Below are 24,476 nucleotides of genomic sequence, written 5' to 3' on the forward strand. Positions count from 1 at the left end.
GCCCTCCGAGGATCCTTTTATTAGTTCCAGCCACAATTCCCTGTCAGCTCCTTGTTTTGATTTATCTGAGCACCCTTGAAGCTGTTCCCTGCCCGTGTCACACCCCACCCTTCAGTGGCTTCTTCCCAACCCAAACACATTTAGGGCCTTTCATCTTCCACACAAATCTTCAAAGCAACAACACTTTTATGGTTTTTGCAATTCCCCCCAGTCCTGGGACGTTCCCACCTGCTGCTCCAAGGGCTCACCCTTCCTTGGTGGCATTCCCTGTGTTCTCCACAGCCCTCCCACACAGGAACTCCTGGGTTTGGGGAGAAAAATATCCTGGGTTTGTTCTGAGGGTGGGAAAATGTCAGCCTGGCTCGCTGCGTGTTTTCCAGAGGGATGTGCTCCCACGCCTGCCCTCTCCCATCACCTCCAGCCCTCGGGACAAAGCCCAGCAGCCACGAGAGCGGAGCTGGGGACGTGGCTGGGGCCTCGTGTGCCTCCCATTCCAGGAGTCTTTCCCAGGAAAAGCCCTCCAGGAGGCACCGCTGATGGATCCACATCCGTTCTCTGGAGGAGATTCCCAGAGAAACCCTGGCTGCTCCATCCCTGGGAGCGCTCAAGGCCAGCTTGGAAGGGGCTTGGGATAGTGGGAACGAGATGAGCTTTAAGGTCATTTCCCACCCCAAGCATTCCGTGATCCTGTGAGGGCACAGGGAAAGGTCAGCTGGGGGAGCCAAAGGGCCCTGCAGCAGCCGGGAATGTGACAATGGCATCTTCAGGGAATGCCTGGAGCAGGAGGTGAATCCCACCCCGGGATTGCCCTGGACTCAGGGTTACAAACCCTTCCATGTGAGCTGTTTGGAGGGCACAGAGCAGGGAGGTCCCAGGGTGTGCAGACATTTCTGCCTTTGTTGGGTGTCCAGGTCCTCTCCTGCTCCCACCCAGCCCAGCCTGGACAGGTCAGCGGCAGGGCTGGGGCAGGGACACGGAGCAGATCCCCAGATCCATGGGGAGTGCCCAGATCCATGGGGAGTGCCCAGATCCATGGGGATTTCACTCCCTGCCTTTGAATTCCCTTGTTCTCCAGGCTTTTCCAGCCTGTGCATCTCCTTTTCCAGGCCCTGTGTGCTCCAGTGGGCTGAAGCAGGAGAGGATCCCTAGGTGAGCTCCGCAGACCTCCCTCTGTTATTTAACTACTTCTATCAGTGTTCCCTCTCTCCCAAACAATAATTCCCTTTTCCAAACCCCGTGGGAAGCTCAGGGAGTCCCAAACCTGCTGAAAAGCCAAGGATAGAGGTGCAGGAAGCTCCATGGCCTGCTGAGGAGTGACCTCCCTGCTCCGTGATCCCCCTGGATCCTCCACTACAACCTCTTGGAACCCCCCTGTGCTGCTCCTGGATCTTCAGCTTGTACTGGAACCGCGTTTTCCACCTCCCAGCTCCCAGGAATCTGCCCTGGCACTGGCTGCACACACCTGAATCCATCCTGGGGCCTGGAGTTTGCAGCCTCTGTGCCCCTTCCAGGCATCCCAGCCCTGCTCCTCCACGTCCCACTAGTGAATGTCCCAATGATTTGTCCTAGTGAGATTTTATATTTATTTATATTTAATTTGCCAGTTTATTCTTTCCCTTGTTTTCCTTCTTTGGCCACAGGTGTCACTTCTGGAATGATCTCTTTGGAATCACTGCTGGCTTTGGGAGATGGTTTTTTCCTAATTACTCCAATTCCTTCACTGAGAGCCTGTAATGCCTGGGAGAGGCTCCAGGAGAGCCTCCTCTCCACACTCAGGATCCCTGTAACTGCATTCCCATTTCCCACCTCTAATCCCTCCTTTTAAAATAAATATTTCCAGGTAAATGCTGCTGTGGTAGCAGGGTTTGGGTTTAGGGGGATGTTGGGCCTGAAGAGCTCTTAAAACAAAAAATGGAATTATTTTTCCGACATAATGTGTCATCCCTCCTGTTTCCCTGTCTTGGGCACTTGTCCCTCACTCCTGGTGCCTTTCCAGCTCCATCCCATCTCCCAGTGTTACTTCCCAAATAATGCTCAGGAGGAAACCAGGAATTGCCTTTTCCCTGGGAATTCCCTCCTTTGTCACACCTGAACTGGCTGTGGAATCTGGGACATTTGCTCAGCCCGTGTGGCACCACTGAAATTTCACTTTCCTGGGATTTCTCCACAGCTTTTCCTGCTCATTTCTTCCTTTGGGATGTGTTTGTGTTCCAAAGGAACAGCCCCAGCGCTTTAGGAAGGAAAATCTTGGAGTTCCGCCCTCTGCAACCCAAAATCAAATCTTCCACCAAACTCTGGGAGCTGAGCATCCCTGCCCTGCTCCTTTCCTCTTCTCCAGCCTGCAATGGACAGGGAGGAGGAACTGCAGCACTTTTCCCATGAAAACTTGGTCCCTTCCTATTGCTGATCATTCCTTTTGCTGCATGAAACTATGGACACCCCCTGGGAATTGGGATATTCCTCCTCTGCTCCCTCCTCGTGCCCAAAGCTCTCCCACTTTCTCATTCCCTTCGTTTTAACCTCAGGAAAATGAACTAGAATTTAAAAAAGGAGGATGGAGATGGAGGCATTGCTGTCATTGCTCCTAAACCCAGCTGCAAGAGGAACATTTGGAAACCCAGGTGCTGATGGATTTGGGTTAATCATGGGGGAAAAAAATATAAATAAATAAATTTCGAGGCAAAGACCAGCAAGGAGAGTGTTGTAATTCAGCTTTCTTTGTTAAAAAAACAAAACAAAACAACCCAAACCACAGAACAACCCAAACATTGAACAGATTTGTTAAACCACAGACATAAAAGAATCAAGAAATACTACAAAAAAAAAAAATAAAATAAAATACATTGCAAGAGACATCTTGTTGTCCAAGGCCATTGGATTCAGGAGCTGCTGGCGGCCCAGCCCTGGGTCAGTGGAATTGCTGCGCTGCCAGGAACACAAATATTGGGAATACACAGCGCTTACTGGAGAAGAATTAAGACTAAAAGATATTTATTTACCCCTTTCAAATAAATAGAGAGTCATCTACAGCAATATTTAAATTAGTAAAACAGGTTTTGTTTTTTTAAAGCAACCAAATATAACAAAATTGTAAATCAGGTCTAGGTTTTCTTGTGTGTTAAGAGCCTTTTTGTTTTTTCCTGTGTTTAAAAAAAAACCAACAAAAATACAAAGCAAAGTGTCTCTGACAAGTCAGATTCTTCACCAGGAGTGAAGGTCACCCTCCCTTTGTTCTGAGGGTGGGAGCGAGGTCTGAACCACCCAAAATCCTCCCTCTCCAAGGATTGTGGTGGGACAGGGAGCTCCCTGGGCTCTGAACTAAGAGGGATTTTTCCGTGTCTGAGGTTGATCCCAGTGCAGGCAGAGCTGGGATCAGGGACGGTCCCTGCGCCGGGCTGAGCCTCAGCCCTCGGGAAGAACTTGGCTGTAGCTATAAAGTCTCTTTTAGGCAGTTTAGAAATTAATTCAGTGTTTAAAAAAATACTTTTTTTTTCTTTTTTACTCATTACTATTTCCACAGCTGGAGGAAGCAACACCCCTTCTCAGGCAAGGAATGGGGGGAAAGCATGGAATAATCCTCTGGATATGGGATCCCTTCGGGATCACCGACCCTGAGGCACGAGCCTTGCTTGCACCAGCAGCACCCCCCAGCATTCCCAACCCAGCTCCAGCTCCAATTGGGAAGGGCTCCAGTGTGTAAACCTAATCCTGGGTGCAACTCCTCAAAAAAACACCTGGAATGAGGAGCCCCTGGAGCTTCCCTCAGGTCTCCTGGGATGTCCTGGCAAGGATGAGGAGCAGATTCCCATTCCTGCAGGGATGAGGAGCAGATTCCCATTTCTGCAGGGATGAGGAGCAGATTCCCATTCCTGCAGGGATGAGGGAGCAGATTCCCATCCCTGCAGGAATAAGGAGCACATTCCCATCCCTGCAGGGATAAGGAGCAGATTCCCATCCCTGCAGGGAAAAGGAGCAGATTCCCACCCCTGCAGGAATAAGGAGCACATTCCCATTTCTGCAGGAATAAGGAGCAGATTCCCATCCCTGCAGGGATAAGGAGCACATTCCCACCCCTGCAGGAATAAGGAGCACATTCCCACCCCTGCAGGAGCAGATTCCCATCCTTGCAGGAATAAGGAGCACATTCCCATCCCTGCAGGAATAAGGAGCACATTCCCATTTCTGCAGGAATAAGGAGCAGATTCCCATCCCTGCAGGGATAAGGAGCACATTCCCATCCCTGCAGGAATAAGGAGCACATTCCCATCCCTGCAGGGATCTCCCTGCTTGGCAGCCAAGCGTGGCTGGCTCTGGCTCATCCCGGAGCTCAGGATGCTCCCAGGGCCGGCAAAAGGCTGGGATTCAATCCTTGGGGTCACAGCCAGAGCTGCCCTTTCCCAAGCTCCAGGAGCTGCTCTGTTCCAACCCTTTCCCAATTCCATGTCATGAGGCTGCAGAGTGGATGGAGGAGAAGCTGGCATCCCATGGGAACAGCCCGAGCAGCTGCAGCGTTGTGCAAGGAACAACGCTTGGCAGTTTCCTCATGGATTTGTTTTGTAATTTCATTTTCTGGTAAAGCCCCAGAGCACAGGTACCTCCCCAGACTGAGTGGAAACATTCCCTGGGATTCCCTGCAGAAGGACTCTGCCATTGAGAATCTCTCTCCAGGGAATGGCCCTGCCCAGACCCACCACGGAGCAGCCCCTGGAGGAGCCCGATTCATCCCCTTGCCTGAGCCACCCACGGGGAGAGGACTTGGACAACAACAAAGCCACTTCCCAGGAGCTTCAATCCAGCTGAAGGGCCTTTAAAGTTTGTTCAACTGTGCCAGAGTCCCTTTGAACTCCGTGAACACCGTTCCAAACAAAAGCCTGTTTACCAGAACATGGTGTCTGGGGTGGAAAACACTGCAAATTCTGCAGGAAGTTTTTTTAAAAAAAGAAATCATTAAAAACCCACCAGGATGACATAAATGCCCCTGGTTTTTGCAGGGCTGAGCAGGGTCAGTTCCCCTCCCAGCTGGAGGAAGGGTGCATTTAGAAAGAGGAACCCAACGGGTACGGAAGTGCCTGGCCAGCAGCTCCTGCTCTGTTTAGCAATCCCTGCGGGATGCAATTCCGTGAACACCCCAAACAACTGCCAGCCTGGGAGCCTGAACTCCCAAACAACTGCAGAGCAGCAATAATGGGAAGCTGGGGTCAGTTCAAGGAGCAGGGGATCACTGTGGCACAGCCACAGAAGGGCTCCCCAACCTTCGAGGTCTTCTCCAACCTGGATTCCGTGGACAGAACAGCTCCAGCTGTACTTGCAGGGAGCTGCCAATGGAATAGATTCCTGTGGAACCTCGTTTAGGTCACTGTGGTTGCAGGGTCCCTGTGGGGAGGGTTCATCTCCCTCCGTGACTGACCACAGGCTCCAAAGAAACAACAGGAAAAATCCCAGCTCCGGTGCTGGGAATGATGGGAAACTCTGGGAACTCCCTGTCGCTCTCCCTGCCCTCCCTGATACATCTCACTCCACTTTTGAGGAAAACAAGCAGCAAGGAGATCTTTCCCAGGGGTGAATTCTCCCTCTTCCATACCCAAATCCATCAGAACAGCGAAAGCCAAGGGCAGATGTTGCTGATCCAAGGGAAAAGCTGGAGAGCAGAGGCTGTGGCAGCCATTTCCATGATCGGAGAAACTACTTTTTGTCTTTTCTTTCTAAAATGAAATTGTTTTATCCCTTCCCTCATTATGTCCCAAACCTCCAGGGAAAACCAACCCAAGCTCTTCCAGCCACGTCACCAAGCTCTGGTGGAGGGCAGTTCTGGGGGATCAGTGACTCCAGGGTGAAAAAAATCTGCTTTTTGGCAGAAAAACTTTGAGATGCGAGCTGTGGCTGACCAAATTCAGCCTTTTTGTGGCTCTGTGCTGGTACCTGGATCAGTTTCTTCCTAAACCTCTATTGCCAAGGAGATGCTGAGGAGATCCCCATGAAGGTGGGATCAGTGCTGGAGGCTCAGGTTAGTACAAGAGACAGATCTTCAGCAGCAAGTGGAAAATCACGGAAACCCACGAAAAGCAAAGCAAGCCAGTTAAGGATTTAATTCAAATCCATCCATTGCTTGAAAAATACTTTTTAGTGCGACAGCTCCTCTTTCAAAGCAGTGTGAAAGGGTCAGCAGGAGGACACTGTGATGGTCATCACCTGGTGGACAACGTGGCCAGGCCAGCCTTTGGGAGGTCTGGCCCCAATCCTGAGCTCTCTGTAGAGGGCCCTCGGTGCCAGCTGACTCTGGGTTGGAGATTCCAGTGCCTTTGCTTTGCATCCCAAGGAATTCTGCTGGTGGGTTTTGGCACTGAGAGCCCCCACAGTGAAGCCCTGCAGGAGCTGCCCTGAAACCTCACAGCCAAAAAATCCTGCAAAACCTGCAGCTTGAGTGGCAGGTGACAGACTGAGGTCCCCCCTCCATGGAGCAGCTCCAGCAGGAGCCAAGATTTCCCATCGAAACTCAAAAAACCATCTCAGCCTTCAGCTGGAAGAAGCGAAAAGTCGAGTTCAGGTTTTGTGACTCACGGCCTTATTTATACCAAAGCCTCTCACAGGCATCGGATCCGAGATGCTCCAACTCCTTGCACGGGCCAAAAACCTTGGGTTCTGCCCTCTGGACATTCCCAAATCAGCTGCAAATCCTCATGGATTAACTCAGCTCCCAGAGAGCTGGATTGGGAATCTCCACAGTCACTGGGCTGATTTGGGAATCTCCACCCCAGCTGCCATGGAATAGAGCTGATTGTCTCGGAGCAGGACATGGGGCTGGCAGAGTGGGAGTGTGGAGCTGCCCCAACACAACCTGGAGCGCTGCACAACTCGCCAGGACAGAGCCTGAGTGAGTACCATGGTGTCCTTAACGCCCCTTCATCCCAAAGAACTCTGCCACAAGGAGAATCCAGCGGGAAGCGACAGCTCCCGGAGCATCCCGGCTTCCCAACGGCCAAGTTTACAAAAAAAAAAAGGGAAATAGTTCACCAAGCCACCTGCACAAAGCACGAGCACAAAGATCTGCAACAGAGACAGCAAAGCAGCTCCAGTGGGGAAAAGATCAGAATTCCAAGTGATGTCAGAGCGCAGAGGCACGATGAGCAAACGGGTCAGGAACTGCAGCTTTCCAAAAGGAAAAGGAGCAAAGGAAGCGACCTGGCCCTGAGGGACAGCGCTGACTACTCGGGAACTGCAGGAATTCTGGGTGTGCTCAGGGATGGGATGGCACCACCCACCACAGCAAACCAGGATTTGACATGCAGACCATGGACTGTGCTCAGGGATGGCTCCTGGAACGGGAGGGAGGTGCTGGGATCTCATGGAGCCACACCTGATGCAGGAAGGAGGATCAGACCCAGACCCTGCTCCTTAGAGCAGAACTCACTTTCATTGGAAGGAGGCCCTGGCACAGGTGCCCAGAGAAGCTGTGGCTGCCCCTGGATCCCTGGCAGTGTCCCAGGCCAGGCTGGACAGGGCTTGGAGCAGCCTGGGACAGTGGGAGGTGTCCCTGCCCATGGCAGGGGTGGGATGGGATGAGCTTTGAGGTCCCTTCCCACCCAACCATTCCATGACCTCCAGCAGCCCCAGGTGGCTCCAGCCAGCCAGGACATCTCCCTTCTCCACACCCCAGACCCAGCTGGTGCCATCTCTGTGGCACATTCCAGAGGAAACACAGCAGGACAAAGGGAACAGCGCCAGGCAGCACACGGAGAGACCCCAGGGAATGTGCCAGGGCAATCCCCACCCTTCACTTCTCTCTGCAGATGGTTTAGGGGCAAACACAGCTCCCTGAGCAGGGCCATGAGGAGAGAGAGCACAGAGCTGCTCATCCCATGCTGGATGCAAGCCTGGCACAGAAAAGCATGGAATGAGCAAGCCAAGGACTTGGCCTCGTGCTGGCTGCAGCTCCAGGGTTTCCCAGCAGGAACTCCCCCCTCAGTGCTCATTCCCAGGCATGGGCATTGTGGGGAAGAGCATCCTGGAGAAGGGACTCAGCAGCAGGGAGCTGGCTTGGATCTGAGAGTGGTGATCCAAGCCCAGAGGGTGACAGGGCCCCGGGGGAAGAGGCAGTGACACCCAGGTGAGGCCCCCCCACGCCACTGACCCTGCTCTGCCTCGTCCCTCTGCCCGTGGGGCTGGGAGCTGGGGGAGCGAGCCAACAGCAGCCAAGCTCTGCTTCCCACCCCCCTGGGCCAGGTAAGGCAGCTCAGAACCCCCCAGGGACTCTGAACACTAAAACCAGGCTCCAGCAGATCCCAGAGCCAAAGCAAAGGAGCCCAGAGCCAAGCACAGCCCTCACACACACACAGAGGCCACAGGCAGCACCCCTCTGGAATTGCCCTTTGGAATTCCTCCTCCTGGCTGCTGCTCGTACCAAGGACTTCTCCTGGCTGGTGTGAGGGGCTGCAGGGGCTGCAGGAGGTGGGCAGAGCCCTGGGGCCGTGCTGGCAGCAGGAGGCAGCTCCAGTGCCTGGGGTTCGGGAGTGAGGGGTCGGATCCTTGTGTCATCTCAAAATAACGTTGTGCGTTTCCTCCAGCTCAGCGTCCCTGCTTTTCCTGCCTAGGATTCCTGAGGAACCACTTCCATCAGCTTCTGGCACAGGACGGTGGCAGAGACTGCGGAGAAAGCAAAGGAAAGGTCAGGGATCACCCCCAGCAGCAATCTGGGTCCAGGAGGGAAGGGCTGAGTCCTCCCCACCCTGAGTCCAAGTGCAACTGAAGGCTTGAAATATTCCATGGATACTCCCTGCTCCATTCCATGGGACTCCCTGCTCCATTCCCAGAATTCAAACCTCACCCTGGGAGCTCTGTCCCTGCAGCAAGGGCCCTGCACTGCTCCAGGATGATACAGGAGCTAACTGTGGATGCTGTGAGTGTCAGCAGCCAAAACTGAGTCAGGAATGGGCATGGAAAATCCAAAGTCAAGCTTTTGCTTCCAATTCCAAAAGCCACGTGGGCCCCCAGCCTCTTCTGAAGGACAAGCCCACCCCAAGCCCCCTGTCCTGCACACAGGCCCAGGGCAGGTGGGAGCAAAGGGACCATTCCAGGTGCAGATTTCCCAGGAAAAGGTGCTAAACTGAAGTTATTTTATTATCCCACTCATCCAAACACTCCTCCCTGCTGCTCCAGTCTGTGGCTGGACATCTCTAAATATTCCTGCATGGCAAATCTAATTCTAAGCACAACCAAGTGAGGCTCAGATCAGCTGGAGGTGATCAGATTATCTGCAATTTATCAATAAATCCCATTTAAAGTTGTGTGTTTCTCACTGGATGTTTGCAGGATTATCACTGTCTGTTCCCAGAATATTTTCAATATTTTCCTTACAATCCTTTGGTGTAGGAAAACAATGAATATGGCAATTTACCACCCAGGCATTGCAAAAATGGCTTTTCCAGGAACTGAGTCTAATAACCAGGATAAAAAAGTGAGTGTGGACAGAGGGAGAGATGGGGGAAAAGAAGAATAATGAGTGCTGAGTGCTGCTGAAAGCTTTTTTCTTCCTCATGAAACACCCAGCTAAGGCTGAGCACTTCTCCTTGCCTGCTCTTCTGGGGCAGCCCCTTGCAGGAGAGCGGGGAGGCAGCTGCTGAGCTCAGGGCAGCAGGGATTGACCTCCTGAGCTCAGCTCTTGAGGCAGAGGTTCCATGTGCCAAGCACAGCCCTCTTCATCCCTCCAAACACACCCTGGCCTTGTGGCAGCTGTTGGAAAACCTTGGAGCAGACACCTTAAAAATAAACCTGAGAGAAAACATCTGGGGGAGCTTCTCTTCCCTCTGCTCTGCTGCCACAGGGGGATGCCAAGGAAAGCTTTGCCTGGATCCCAAATGTTAGCACTGCCTAAACCATGGATTGGGACTAATTGTGGATTTTCAGCAGTCAAACTGAGGCCAGCTGTGCTCAATCCTTCCCTTCCTACAGCACTGGGAAGGGATTCTTTGCTGAGCTTTGCTTGGCCCTGGGCTTTCCCAGGAGCAGGGAATTCTGCTCTGTTGCTAAAAACCTGTTTACCAGGATTAAAACCCCCCCAAAAACACAGTATTGATCCCAAACTTTGCCATTACTGCAAATCAGGATGTGGTTTGGGTGCTTGGCACACATGGCAATCATCAGGACAAACCTGTTCCCATGAAAGGAGAAGGGAGCAGCGCCAGGATTTTGGAAGCTCCTGCAGAGGGAGGAGAGGCAGCGCTGCCAGCTGCAGCACAACACTGGGAAACTTCTGGGGAGCCAAAGCTGCTCCTCCCTGGAGATACTCACAGATGGCTTGGAGAACCCACTTGGGCTTGTTTTGCCACCAGACTCCGAAGAAGTAAATGGGGATCCCACTGAGGATGATGGCAAAGCCGATCCCGCATTCCTTGGGCGTCATCCAGAAGGAAACAGCGATGAGGAAGAGGCAGGCCAGGATGAAGAAGATGGGCAGGCAGATGTTCACCTGAACAGGGAGCAAGGGACAGCTTAGATGTGCCATGGGAGGCTTTCCAGGAGTTTATCCAGCCTGGGGGAGGGACAGAATTACTGTCCCCCCACCATGGCCAACAGACTTTCTCAGCACTTTTTTGGACCTCAGTTCCATAATTCCATACCCAGCTCATCAGCAGCAAACCCCAAACGCAGCAGAGGCACAGCACAAGCTGGGGCTGTTTCCCAGGGGACTCCAAGCAGGGAACCCACCAGAGCAGCCCAGCTTTGAGAAGAAAACCCCCAAAACCTAAGGGAACAGCCAGCAAAGATTCCCTTTGGGAAGGCACCACTCCAGGCCCGTGGAGTTGTTTCCCTGTGGGTGCTGCTGCCTGGCACGGACCCGAGTGTGGGATGAGGAAAAAGCAGCCTTTGGGGGAGAGGCAGCAGGGGCTGACAGGATCTTGGCCTCCCCCCAGATGGGACACGGGACTGCCAAGCTGGCCAAGGGCAGAGGGGACACAGCTCGGCACGGAGCCGGCTGCTTTAGCAGAAAACTATTTTAGGGGAATTCCACAGGGGTACAGAGTGTTACACAGAGCCACAGCCTGGGATCTGTCCTGGAACTCATGGAGAGTAATCCCAGCACAATTCTCTGTCCCTGTCACCCCGAGCTCCCTCACCGTGCTGTGCCCAAAGCAGCTCTACATGCTCCTACATGGATTCAGCAGCAGGAACACCTCCTTTAGCTACAACACAACATTTCCCTGCAATCCCAGCCCCTGTTCCATGCAGGAGCAGCAGCTGATCCCCCCCAGTGCTGGGGAGGGGTCTCCTGGCAGTGCCCACCCCGTTCTCACCTTGATGGGCCTCTCCAGCTCCGGCTTCTTGTAGCGCAGCCACATCATCCCGATGATGGCCAGGGCCACACACAGCCAGTTGAAGAAGCTGAAGAAGTTGATGACTGAGAAGATGTTGTTGGAGAAGGCATAGAGCAGGGTCATGACACACTGGATCCAGGGAAAAGGCCGTTAGGAAAGGGAGCAGGCAAAACCACCTATGTCACAACACTAAACAGGGGTATTTAGGGGAAATATCTGCCAGGAAAGGGATCGTATTGACTATCTTTTATTTACTTAAGCTACTTTCAATTGGTGCCTGGAACCATTTCATAGGATCATGGAATGGTTTGGGTTGGAAGGACCCCAAAGCTTAAAGAGCCTCTAGTTCCAACCTCCTGCCATGGGCAGAAACACCTTCCCCATGCCAGGTTCCTCCAAGCCCTGTCCAGCCTGGCCTCGGACACCTCCAGGGATGGGAAGTGGACAGTGAGGACACGATGGGAAGGGTCCATCTCCTGTGGGCACATGCAGGAATGGCTGTGGCTCCATTCCAGTGGGATCCCAGCCCTGATCCATGCCCCAGCCCAGCCCCAGGGCTCACCGTGAACACGAGGGACGGCACGGGGGTGAGCAGCCGGGGGTGGATCATGGACAGGATGGAAGGCAGGTGCCCCTCTCGGGATCCCACGAAGAACAGCCTGGCAGGGGACACAGAGAGGGGACACAGTGCAGTCACAGCCCTGCAGCACCAGGACTGCAGCACCAGGACTGCAGCTCCAGGACTGCAGCTCCAGGACTGCAGCTCCAGGACTGCAGCACCAGGACTGCAGCTCCAGGACTGCAGCTCCAGTCCCTGACACACCAGGGAGGCTGGAGATGGCCAAGGAATGCAGGAAGGATGGATTTCTATCCTGATCTCCAGGGAAAGCAATTAAGTGACTCCTCAGGCAACTCAGGGATGTGTCAGAGCCGGAACCATCTCAGTCCTGCCCCTGCCCAGCCTTTCTCCCCTTCCCAAGGGATTCTCATCCCTGAAGTTTCCCAACTTTCTGTTTTTCATTAAAGCCACTTTCTCAGCAGCCCTGAGCCCTGAGCCTGTGTCTGCTTCTGGTTTACTGACCCCACCAGAACTTTGCCTGAGGAACAGAAGATTGAGACCACTCAAAGGTTGCCTTTAATCTGCTTTTAAAGGCTGACTTTGTCTTCCTGCATTCCCCACATGGCCTCCAGGCCCTCCAGACTTTGTGTCTGCCCACAGCCACTCTCTGGAGAAGAACTCCAAAGGAAGAGGAACTGAGCACAGCTTGTAAACAAAACCCACAGGATTAAGCAAGGAACCTACCGGGAAGAGGTGAAAAGAGATCCATTGACAGACCCAAAGCAGGAGAGCCCAACAAAGACAGGGATGATCCAGGACATGACACCGAGGTGGTAGTTCCCAAAATCCTAAATGAGGTACAAAGAGAGACATTTCATACTCACAATGTCCCAAAAAACTCAGAGCTGCCTACTAAGATTATTTGGAGAAATCTCAACAAATGCCACAGTTCAGTGCTGAAGCCGTGAAACTGAGACAAAGTTTCCCATATTCCCATGTGCTGCTCCCCTCTCCTGAAAAAGGCAGATTGTGGAATTGCTAAAATACATCAGCAGCCAGCCCTTCCCTCGGGGCCAGGACACAACATTTATCCACCAGCTATCGGAAAGTTCAAGACCAAACGGAAACTGTGAGGAAACCCAGACAGCAGCTCCAGCCAAGTGCTGAGTCAGGAGCTGGGACACAGCCCTGGGGACACGCAGGGACCTGGCCTTGCAGCTTTTTGTGGCAGGCTGAGCCCGTGCTGCTGCACTGCGGGTTTGCACCAGCAAGAAGGGATTGATTCCCAGCCTCTGCTGCTCCAGCCCAGCCTGGACTGGGATTGGAGAACCTGGGATAGTGGAAGGTGTCCCTGCCCATGGCAGGGGCTGCAATGGGAGGAGCTTTGGGGTCCCTTCCCGAAGGATGGAGTGCTGGCACCTGAGGGGCTCAGCTCATCCTGGGCTGGGAGATTCCCCCTGAAGCCCTGATCAATCCTGTTCAGGCTCAGCCTGCAAGGTCTGCTCCCATCTGAAGCCATCAAGGTTCCTGACCACACTGGCATTTTAACTAATAGAAGTATTATTTTTCTCTCTTAATTAAAACAAGGGAGACAGGAAGAGAGAACAATCCAGTTCAGTGTTGACTGAGTGACCTTTCCCCATAAATATCAAGCTCTGGTAACTGATGGGCAGTCACAAGGCCAGCAGCAGCTCGGAATGAAGAGCAGCACCGAGTGCCGCCCTCACTGCTGCCCAGGATAATCCCCTCGGGATCACGCTGTTCTTCCCTGCTCTTTATCTCCTGCTCAACATCAGGGTTTCTGCAAGCAGCCCTGAGCAGCCTGGAACAAAGCAGATGTGTGCAGTGACTCCAAGGCTGATTTCACCTGCCCTGGGATGAGTCAGGCCGGAGCAGCGGGGCTCTTACCACGGCCACGGCCTCGGACGTCAGCATCTGCTCAGTGCTCAGCGTGGTGAAGTAAGCCAAGTTGGTCAGCACATACACCAGAGTGACGACAGGCAGGGAGATGATGATAGCCAGGGGCAGGTTTCTAGGGAAAAAAACATCCATTGTCCTGGAGCAGCTCGGAGGAGGGAGCTGCTGATCCCAGGGATCGCTCTGCTTGAGCTGCTCTGCTCTCCGGTGTGTCCCAGGCACTGCTCCCACGGCAGAGGGGATATCCACAAGGGAACAGGGAGTGGGGGAGTCCCCATCCCCCAGAAAACACGTGGATGTGGCACCTGGGGCCGTGGCTGGTGGTGACCATGGTGCTGGTTCACGGGCTTCAAGGTCTTTTCCAGCCTTAACAGCTCCCTGAGCAGCCTGCAGGCTGCAGATGGAGAGGGGAGGATGATGGCAGAAGGGATTTGTTGCATGGAGAGGCCCTGGCTGCCTGGGCAAGCAGGAATCCAAGATCACCACGAAGGCAATGAATTAAGAATACAGTGGCAGCAGCACAGGGTATTTTATATCCTCCTCTGGGCACAGGAGCTCCCTTGTGCTGGGGGGATTCCTGGGGGAGATGGGAATGCACTGGGCAGTTTTAGGCTCTACCTAAACTCAGCTGTCTGGACTGAGGGAACACAAAGAAAAGGAGTTCAGTCTAAGTAGGTCTGTGAACAGCCTGTGCTGGTAGAAATTTGCCTTTCCCAACAGTTTAATTTCATTTGCAAACGGAAAGTGCAAAAGGAAACCCTGCTTGGTGCCACTCTAATTGCTCCAGCAGAGCTCCAAGCTGCAGGAGCAGAGTCAAATACCATGACTGCATCCAGCAGACATGAAAATAATTGCAAAATGCAGCCCCCCTTTTGCTGTTTCTCTGGGAAGGGGCGGATCCAGCCCAGTGCTTCCCAGCAGGCACAAAGCACCCCCAGGGGCAGCCAGGATGGGCTCTTGCACAAGTGCCCCCGAGCCTTGGCTCCCAGCAGCTCCCAGGCACCTCCCCAGGAGCAGGAGGGATTTCTCAGCACTGTCCTGCTCTGCTGAGGGCCCCAAATAACCCCGAGAGGCCCGGGCAGAGCAGGAAGCAGCTCTTGCTCAACAGGATGGGAAGAGCACGGGACAAACACATGGACAGCAGCACAAACACATGGACAGCAGCACAAACACATGGACAGCAGCACAAATGCTCAGTGGGAGTTGAACCAAGGCAGCAATAAAAGCCCTGAGTGCTCTTTCCTGGCCCATAACTCACAGAGGTGTCAGGGCAAGGAAGCAGAGATTTCGCCCAGCGCTGATAACACGGCACGGGAGAGCAGGGAAAACAACAGCCCTGCTCCTGCAGGGATTATTGTTCCCCTTCCCTGATTCCAGGGAGGTAGAAGGTCATTAATTCATCTTGTTTTCTCTTTTTCCAGATAAAGACCTTGGCTTTCTCCTCTGTTAAACACACGAGGAAGTGGCTTCCCCAAAACATCAGCTTTTCCCTCAGGGAAGTCATGCCAGGACTCACACCTACCTGTAGGGATTTATCATCTCTTCTGTCACAAAATTCAAGTAATTCCTGTAATTTCAAAAGGACAGGGGTTAATTAGGCTTAGTCCATGGCATAAATGAAACCCTCCAGTTGAACTCATCTGCACAGAGATTCCAGGAATCACAGGCACTGGTCCTGTGGGAAAACTTGGGGTGGCTGATGTCTAAAGCCAGGTTGGATGGAACTGGGAGCAACCTGGGATAGTGGGAGGTGTCTCTGCCCATGGGATGATCTCGAAAGTCCCTCCCAACCCAAATCATTCCACGATGAGGATGGCTACCAGAGGGCTGTTCTCACAGCAAATTGAGCAGCAGCTGCTCAAAGGACTGACAAAGGAGCCCTGCAGGAGCTTCAGTTTGGAACTGGAGTTGGAATTAAGCTCGATGTGGAAGGAAGAGAGGGCTGTGCCTTACCATCCTCCATAGGCAAAGAGGCCGCTGTACAGAGCCAGCACGATGTTCCCAACGCCCACCTTGGTGCCCTTGAAGGATCTCTCCGGGGTCAGGTTTTCCACATCACCTGCAGGACACAAACCCCACTCAGCACCAGAGAAACCTGGAGGCAGGAGTTGCTCTTGGGATTAAATGATCTTAATTATCACCCCACTGCTTTTTGGGTTCTGCTGAGCACGGGCACATTTTCCCTCCAGCTTTCCAGGGATCAATCCAGCTGAGTTCACCCCCAAATGATGACCCCAAAAACTCATCTCAAGCAAGGATTGACTCCTCCAAACTTTCTCACGCTGCGACGTGCTGTCACCAAGGTGATGTCCCAGAGACATCCTGGGGACCTTCCTGCTGGAAGATGCTTTGCAAACAGAGATTGTCACGTTGTCCTCTCAACTCCAGGCTGCTGGCCTTCGATAAAGCCCCAGGATTTCCTGCACTTCAACCAGCCACCCAAACCCCCAGAAACCCAGGATTTCCTCCAGTCCCACCAGCCACCTGATAAAGCAGAGGCCTGTGGCAATCCCTTTGATTGAGGGAAGTCAGGTTCTGGGGGTTTGGATATCAGAAGTCACCTTCTTTAGGGCCTGATGATCAAAAGTTCCTGTTGTGGATCTGCTTTTGAAAGAAAACGCCAGAAATAGCAGATTTGATTGTGCCTCTGGTCCCAGCTCTCCCTGAGAAGCCCCAGGTTTGTTTATTTTGCTTTCAAATGCTGTGCAGTTGTTTTGTTCCCTGTCTTTGATGCAGGGGCTGGCTGTGGGACAGGGATGGCAGAGCCACACTCGCAGATGGAGAGCAGGGAATGTGGTGGGATCCAGAGGGGCACCTCTGCACCCAGGGGGAGCCCATGTGATTCCTCTTAGGGCACAGAGCTCTCCTAATCGCCCCAGCAGCTGCATCACAAGGCAGTCAGCAGGGCCTGCAGCTTAACCCTTCATCCCTCGGCACAGGGCAGCCTGGAGGTGCTGCTGGAAAAGCTCAGGGATGCTCCAACAGCAGGAATTTTCCCTCTGGATGGCCTCTCTTCCTGCCTCACTCTGGAAACTCTCCCTGCCCAGCGCCACTGCTGCAGAGGTTGGGTGACAATTGTGGATGTGCCAGCCCTGGAACAGCTCCCGCTCATCTTCCCAGTGCTGGGAGAGAAGGATTCATCCCAGCAGCATCATCGGCCTCCCGGAGCATCTGTCACTCCTGGGGCTGCTCCAAACCTCTGCCAGTGCCGTGGAGCTGCCCTGCGAGGGGAGAGCTCCATCTCCTCTTCCCTGCTCCTCCCCTCACCCTCCAGCTCCATCCTGATCCTTCCCACCCTGGCCATTGCTCCCTTCTCCCTCCTGCTCCTGCAGAGTCCTGACCAGGGCAGGAAGGATTCCCCAGCATGGGAACGCTCTCTGCTGCCCAGGGAACTCTCTGTCCTTCCCTGGCTGGAGCCATCTCATGTGCAGGGGGATGCTGTGAGCTGCAGCAGCTCATCCCCAGACTGGGAATCCACCCAGAGTGTGAAACCCAAGGTGTGCAAGGCTCCTCCTGCCCAGATCCCAATCCCAGCTGTTCTCTGCTGGAGTCACCCCTTTCCCAGCAGCTCCTTGCACCAGGAAGATCTTCCCTGCATCTCCCTTGGGATGTGCTGGATGTATTTGATGCCCTGGAGCCCGTGATCCTCCTCAGCAAAACGCACCAACCCTTTTTTAGAAATATACCTGAGCACAACAGGAGAGCCAGGAAATGCAGAGACTGATGAAAAGCTGAGTTTAACCTCAATTCCTGCCTTGCAGGTTCTGCACAGAATCCCAATTCAGCCCAGGTGAATCAAAGGGATGAGCAGGAGATCACATTCCACTGCATCCCTCGGGCTCAGCTTTCCCCACCTCATTTTCTGCCCTTCCTGAATAATTACCAGTCTGGTTCTTTCCAAGCCTTTTGTTATAGGAATAAGAGACACATTTTGTTCACAGTGCCTGTAATTAGCTACTGCAACAGCACATGGATGGACTGGGAGAGCAGGAGGCTCTCCAACATTTCAAACACCCCTCAGGATATCTCTTCTCAAAGGTTTCAGGCTCTCCATGCTCACACCCTGATCCATGGATCATCACCCAGGAGGATGCTCCCATCTGGGAGCAGCACAAGCACCACTCCATTTCTTGTCCACAGCTCTTCTAAAATCCTCCTTCTGTCTGTCATAGGCAAAACCCTCTCAGGCCAAATATTCCTTCTCCTGAGACAGCCTACACCTCACTGCCCTTCCCACCTCCCCTTTGGAGAGCTGGAGCTCCCCAAAACCTCCCAGTGAGTTGGTAAATTTTCCATTTCTGTGCCCCAGGGTAAAATGGATTTAGCAACATGTCAGCACACAATTAAATAACCAGAGGAATGCCCATGTCTCACCATCCTCAGCATAAAAAATTCTTCCCTGTAGCTAACCTAAACCTGCCCCCCTTCCAGTTTAAAACCTTTTACCCTTCATCCCCTCAACAAGCCCTGCTAAAAAATCCCAGAATTATTTAGATTTGATCCTGATTTGGACCTTTGATCCAACCCCACCTTGTTATCCAGACCAGGGTGTGCTGGAGGGGAGGGCGGCTGTGCTGGACCAGAACCAAAACCTCCCAGACACTCCATCCTTCAAGCCCCAACAATTCCAGCCCCCAGGCTCTTGGATCATCCCTTTGGATGGAATAAAGGCTTACAAATGTGCAGGTGAGGCTGCCAAGCACGACCTTGGGGCATCCCGAGCTCCTCCTGAGCTCATCCCGGGCTCCAGGCACTGCCCTGCCCGTGCCCAGCACCCCGGAGAGCCCCAGCCTGGTTTGAACCAGCTGTTCCACTCTGCTCTACAATTAAGCAAATTAAAGTAACGAGCTGTGACACAAAGCCCGTTTGCTGCTCCTCCAGCTGCCAAGACTGCGGGGATTGTGCCGGGTCAGGCGGGCGCTGCTGCGGGAGGAGCTGCGTGTTCAGGCCCTTCCCTCAAAACCCCTCATTTGCTCCCCAGTCATGTCTAGTCTGGTTTTAATGGCACAGCAATCTTCTCCTGTGCTCAGAATTGCAGGATAATGAAATATTTTTCAACTTGCCCCAACAGCAGGGAGAGGGAACACGGCCATGGAGAGAAGGGGCCCTCAGCATGGGGTGGCTGCACCCTGAACCCCAAAGGAGGAGACGCTGCTGAGCCATGTCCTGGGAAAAATGGGGAGAATCCAGGCAGGAAAAGCATCTGACACCTGATTAACATGCAGCAGATTAGCTCTGTGATTTAGAGAGGCAGGGTGTAGCAGCTATCCCTGCTTCCCTGTCCCTTCTGGGAACGGGAGGATGAGGAAGGAGCCTCCCTGCAAAGGTCCCTGCTGGAAAAGCACCGCAGGTGGTGGCACTGGGGCTGCCAGGGAGTGACATCCCTGCAATCCCCCTGTGCCCTCAGGGAGGGATGTGCCCTGTCCAAGGGGGGATCCTTGGTGGGGAACATCCCCCTGCTCTGGCCTCCAGACTCCTCTCACTGCTCCAGCCTCGAGTCTGAAAGTACCAGAAGGAAGATTCAGATCCTCAGTGAGCAGAGTTTGCCGGTTAAAATGCCATTTTTAGTTAGTCCAGGTGCAAGAAAACATCTGGCACTGTGGGGTTGAGACATCTGGGTGCTGCTTTCATTTATCAAATCCCTTTTGCTAGAAAAGGCCCCTCTAGCCTCTGTCTTTCTCCCTGGGGGTTATTTTGGTAATTCCCAGTCCACATTGTTTCCCCTGCCTTTTTTTTTTTTTTTTTGGTGAAGACTCCCATGATTGAGAAGAAGGAAAATTGACTCTCTCTTCCTTTGGAAGATTGGATTGGAGCACCCTGGCATAGTGGAAGGTGTCCCTGCCCATGGCAGGGGTGGGACTGGAGGAGCTTGGAGCTTCCTTCCTGCCCAAACTATTCCATGATTCTACAAACAAAAAGAAAAAAAAGCCCAAATTAAACCCAAACCTCCAGCCTAAGCTCTGCTCTGGAGTTAAACCTGCCTGCTCTGTCCTTAAGTGACCCCATGCTGCTCTGGCTGATGCAGCTCTGCATCCCCGACAGCCCAAGGAAGGGAGGCAGAAAAATGCTGCTGCCACCAAACAGCTCCTGGAGGCACCACAGACCAGGAATTTTACAGCCAGGAGGAAGAAAAAGGCCAATAAATAAAGACACAATAAATCCAATAGAAGCAATTCAATAAAATCAGTGTTAAGTTCTATTTCTCTAAGTCCCATAGGCCAAATTCCAGGTTTTTAAGCAGAGCTGCTGGTGAGAGATCACAGCAAGGGCTGGAGCTGCACCCCTGCTCCAGCTGCCTGAGGGCAGAGGAACATTCCAGAAAGCCTGAGGCATCATCCACAGGAAAAAATAGATATAAAACATGCCTGTGATCTGTTTGTTTCTGATTTTTCAACATCAAAACCTTTCCTGAACTTCCTCACCTGTAAAAAGCACGAGGGTGTCCTTAAGAAACACCCAGATTTTCTGACCATTTCACACCTCAGTCAGTTTTTAAGGGAAACTTTTAAGGTGCAGGTATGGAGAGGATATAACCACAGACCTCTGTGTCACATCCAGGGCAAAAATATCCCTCAAACCTGCTCTCCAAACCATGATCCAGTCCCAAATATCCCACTCCCCAGCTGAGGAATATGGCCAAAGAATACCCAGCTGGACAGAAAGCAAATTGAGACAGCTGGTAAAATAAGAAAACCAAAATAAATCTTGTTTTTATCATGCTGGAGTGAAAAAACTCTGATCCTCTCTATGTTTGAAAGTATTTATATTATTTAAGTAAGTTATTTCTATAAGAAGGTTATTTAAATAAGTTATTCATTATTAATTTAAGTTTAATGAAATTATTTCTGTTATTTCCAGGCTGTAATCTGGGGGCCACACACAAGGTTTTACACACCAATACCCAAATCCAGGACTTTTCAAACCACACAGCTCCAGCCCCACAAAGGCTTTTTAAAAAGTTTCATTTTTGGATTAATAAAATAATTTCATCCCAAACAGCTCAGTTCCACTGAGTCAATCTCCAAGCACTTAAAAGGCTGAGTAGGAAAGCAACTTGCAGCCTCCTCCTTTGGAAAGGGCAGGGAAGGAGTGATGGGAAACAGCTGCTGACAGGGAAATGTTCATTCCTGTGGGGCAAAATTGCCACAGAGTCCTTTGTCCTTGAGAGATTCCTGCTCTTCTGCAAATCAGGAAAAGAGTCAAGGAGAGGAGAAAAAGAGGAAAAAAAGCCAAAAGCTGAAGGTGGGAGGTCAATGCAGAGAGATTTCGGTGAAATCACAGAAATTTCCACGTTTGAGCAAAAAATGTGGTGTTGCTCCTCTGGTCTGGTTATGGGTGCTGGGAACACAAACCAGCAGTGGGACAGGAACCAGTAAAACCAGTTCATTGTCCAGAACATCCTGGGAATACACAACCCCCATTCCCCCTGAAACAGCAGCCCCAGACACAGCAGCTGGGTGCAGATCTCACCCCAAAAGAGCTGCCAGCCTGGATGGATTCACCCAGCTGCTGGTGGGAAGAATTCTCTTTGTCCAAAAAAACCAACCTTGGAATGGGCACAGGGGGTGGGACTCTGGCTCTGTGTGGGACAAAGCTGAAGGACAGGGCATTGTCCTCCCATTGTCACTGAAAATGGGAGTTTTTGTGCTTTCCTTGAATAAAATAATGAAGAAAAAAGATTATTTCTTGTTGTATCCCTGCTAAAAACATGGAGTCACCAGGAATGATTGAAAGGAAAATGGAGCAAGGTGCAAACTGCAGGTGGGAGCTGAGGAAGGGATAGGAAAGGAGCTTGCACATTCTTAAGGACTTAGCAGAGAGCTTGCAACTTCCCTAAGGAGATTAATAAAATCCATGTTGGAGCCCAGGCAGAATCCCAGCTGTGGAATTCTGGACAAGCAGGAATGTGCCACTTGGGACAAACTGTGAACCAGGATCTGCTGTGGATCCCAAGGATCCCGCTCTGATCCAGTCTGGTTTGAGTGTTGGGTGCTCAGACAAGGAATAAAATCTTTATTTACAGGTGTCACTGTCCAGGAATTGCATTTGATCTCCCTGCCAGGTGGTTCAGCAGGAAAAGAAATGGCATGGAATCCTCTGCCCTGCAAGGTCTGCACAGCCACAAACACCTGAAACTGCAGCAAACTTCAAAGGAAGTAAAACAACTCCTGGGCCACAGGAGGGGAAAGAAAGGGGGTTTTTTATTGTAACAAGGCAGAAATCCCTTCTTGGTTATAGACAAAAGTCAAGGGAAATCTCATGGATTTCCACCTGAGGATGCAGGGCAGAAAGTGGCTCAGCCTCCCCAAAAAGGCCTAAAGAATAGCACATTCTGAAGATGCAAATTAAGATTTTTATCTACAAACAAAGCCCAGTTGTAAAGATCTTCACGGTAAAATGTTAACCAGCTAAAAGAGATTTCTCATGATTTATCCTTTTCCTCCTGGGAAAGAATCAAAAGGTTCAGCAGGGCAGGCTGGAGAGTTGGGCAGAGGGAGGAGGTGTATTTTGTGATAAGCCTCAAACAATGTCCCTGTTCAGTGTCTGCACTGAGCTGGAAGAAAATAAAACCTCTGACAAAGCAAGAAATTCTGCAAAGACAGCACCGGCTCCCAGAGCTGAGACAGGAATTGGAGACCCACGAGCACACACAGACACACCCCCTGTGCAGGGACATGATTCCCTGGAGATTTGATCCCTTTTCAGCAAATAAGGAAGGGACTGTTCCCCAAGAAATGTTTTTTTCCCACAAAACTTGCACAAAAAAGCCACACTTGGGTTTAATTGTGAGTTAATCAGGTTTGGAACAAACTCAGATGTGTTTGGAACAAACCATCTCCCTTCTTTGAGAGGATTTTATGGGTGCATGAAGCAAACCAGCTGAATCACCAGAAAATTTGCTTTATCTTCCCATTTTTATCTCCTTTTCCAGCTGCTTTATTTCCTTTTCCAGCTGAGAGCTCCAATCTCTCTGCTCCTCGTGGGCTCTGTGACCCAGAGCTGGCCTGAGCCACTCCACACCTGGAGCAGGATGAAGGGAAATGTGCAGGGGGAGTTTGTGGAAGGATTAAGATGACTGGGAGTGGTTTACACATGCAGATAATTCTCAGTGAGCAAAAGGCCAGGTGTTACAAAGAGATTTCCCAGCGCAGCAGCACCAACATTTTCACTCCTTGCAATCCCAAAGGGAGAAGCCACAGTCTCTGTGTAAGTGGGAAAGACTTTAAGTGGTTTGAGGAGTGTGAAATTGAGCCTAGCAGTGCTATAAAATCCCACAAATAAAAATACAAAACCTCAGCAAAGCTGGAAACATCCCCCAAGCACCTGAGAGAACGGGGAGGTTTGTAAAGCTCTGGAACACCTGGGGTTGGACTCCAGGGCTTTGTCCCTCATCCTGCTTTGCCTGCACAGCCCCAAAGGAGAAGAAAGAACAGAACTCACCCTTTGCCAGCTGCACGAAGCCCAGGATGATGATGAGAGCCAGCGCCAGCAGCTTGGCCGCAGCAAAGGCGTCCTGCACACGGGTGGCAGCTTTGACACTGTAGCAGTTCACAGCTGTGAGCAGCACTGAGGGGACACACAGGGACAAGGTCAGCACCCAGGGAGACACACCAAACACACCCAAAATCACAAAGAGTCTTTAGGTGGGATATATGGAAGGAATTCCTCCCTGTGAAGGTGGGGAGGTCCTGGCACAGGGTGCCCAGAGAAGCCCTGGAAGTGTTCAAGGCCGGCTTGGATGGGATTTGGAGCACCCTGGGATAGTGAAGGTGTCCCTGCCCATGGCAGAGGATGGATTGAGATGTTCTCCAAGGACCCTCCCAACCCAAACCACACTGTGATTCCATTTTGCTGAAGCAACCAACCAGAGCCTTTTTCCAGAAGAGAAACTTGTTGAGAGCTCTGCAGCTTCACACTTCTCAATTCCACCTTTTATTTTGGCAGTAAGCAGTTTGAATAATGCCTGTGGTCCCTGGGATATGGAATAGCTCTGCTCCATTGGAAAACACTCCTGAGGCTTGTAAATCAAAGGACTGACTGCACCCCTCAGCACCAAAGTGCCTGGACACAGTCCCTGTCCCATCAACCCAATTTAATGCTGCTGTTGTGTGGAAACCCTTCAGGGATGTCAGGCTGAGCCTCCAGGACTGGTCTGTGGTGATTTTCTGACAACAGCACCCCAAAAGCTCTGAGGCTGCACCACCACGGCCCTGCTGAAGGCGAAGGAGCTGCCCTGAGCCTGCCCCAGAGACAAACAAGGGGCAGGTGGGAAGGGGAGCTGGGGAAAGCCCCATCCCCTGCTCAGCCAGGGCTCCCTGGGGATGGAGGAGAGGATTTCCCAGCATGGCACTGCCTCCCCAGCAGTATTTTGTTTGCTGAGAAACTCCCGCTGCCCACAAGTTGCCCTGTGGTGAAGGCAACTACTGGGGTTGAATTCCTGATAGCTTTTTGTTGTATTCCTCCCCCATTCTCCTCTGTGTCCTGCTCCTGCTGCCAGACAAGGCACAGCCTGAACCAGGCCTTGTCTAAAGCCTCTGCCCCTGGCTGAGCTTCACCTGCTGCAGAGCAAATTTTGGCAAAGCTGTGCTGCCCTCACAAATCATTGAGTGTTTGGGTGCCCTGCTCCCTCCCCAGAGCCTGCTGCTTGTTATGGGCACAGGCAATGTCACACTGAGGGTGACAGTGCTGGA

The 24,476-nt window shown here is 52.1% G+C and overlaps 1 protein-coding gene across 1 annotated transcript in view; it reads right to left on the bottom strand.

The window, feature by feature from the left end:
- Nucleotides 1-2,701: 2,701 nt before the first annotated feature.
- SLC7A5 (solute carrier family 7 member 5) overlaps nucleotides 2,702-24,476 on the bottom strand; it is a 32,610-nt gene continuing 10,835 nt past the window's right edge. Inside the window, exons 2-10 of the mRNA XM_058845619.1 lie at nucleotides 23,227-23,352; nucleotides 15,739-15,844; nucleotides 15,308-15,352; nucleotides 13,777-13,900; nucleotides 12,613-12,716; nucleotides 11,872-11,968; nucleotides 11,289-11,438; nucleotides 10,285-10,462; nucleotides 2,702-8,640 (exon numbers count right to left, since the gene is read on the bottom strand). Coding sequence (XP_058701602.1) covers nucleotides 8,585-8,640; nucleotides 10,285-10,462; nucleotides 11,289-11,438; nucleotides 11,872-11,968; nucleotides 12,613-12,716; nucleotides 13,777-13,900; nucleotides 15,308-15,352; nucleotides 15,739-15,844; nucleotides 23,227-23,352 — 986 coding nt within the window. The 3' untranslated portion in view covers nucleotides 2,702-8,584. The remainder of the gene's footprint in view (nucleotides 8,641-10,284; nucleotides 10,463-11,288; nucleotides 11,439-11,871; nucleotides 11,969-12,612; nucleotides 12,717-13,776; nucleotides 13,901-15,307; nucleotides 15,353-15,738; nucleotides 15,845-23,226; nucleotides 23,353-24,476) is intronic.

This window comes from Poecile atricapillus, chromosome 10, assembly GCF_030490865.1.
Source record: "Poecile atricapillus isolate bPoeAtr1 chromosome 10, bPoeAtr1.hap1, whole genome shotgun sequence".
NCBI classification, from domain to species: Eukaryota; Metazoa; Chordata; class Aves; order Passeriformes; family Paridae; genus Poecile; species Poecile atricapillus.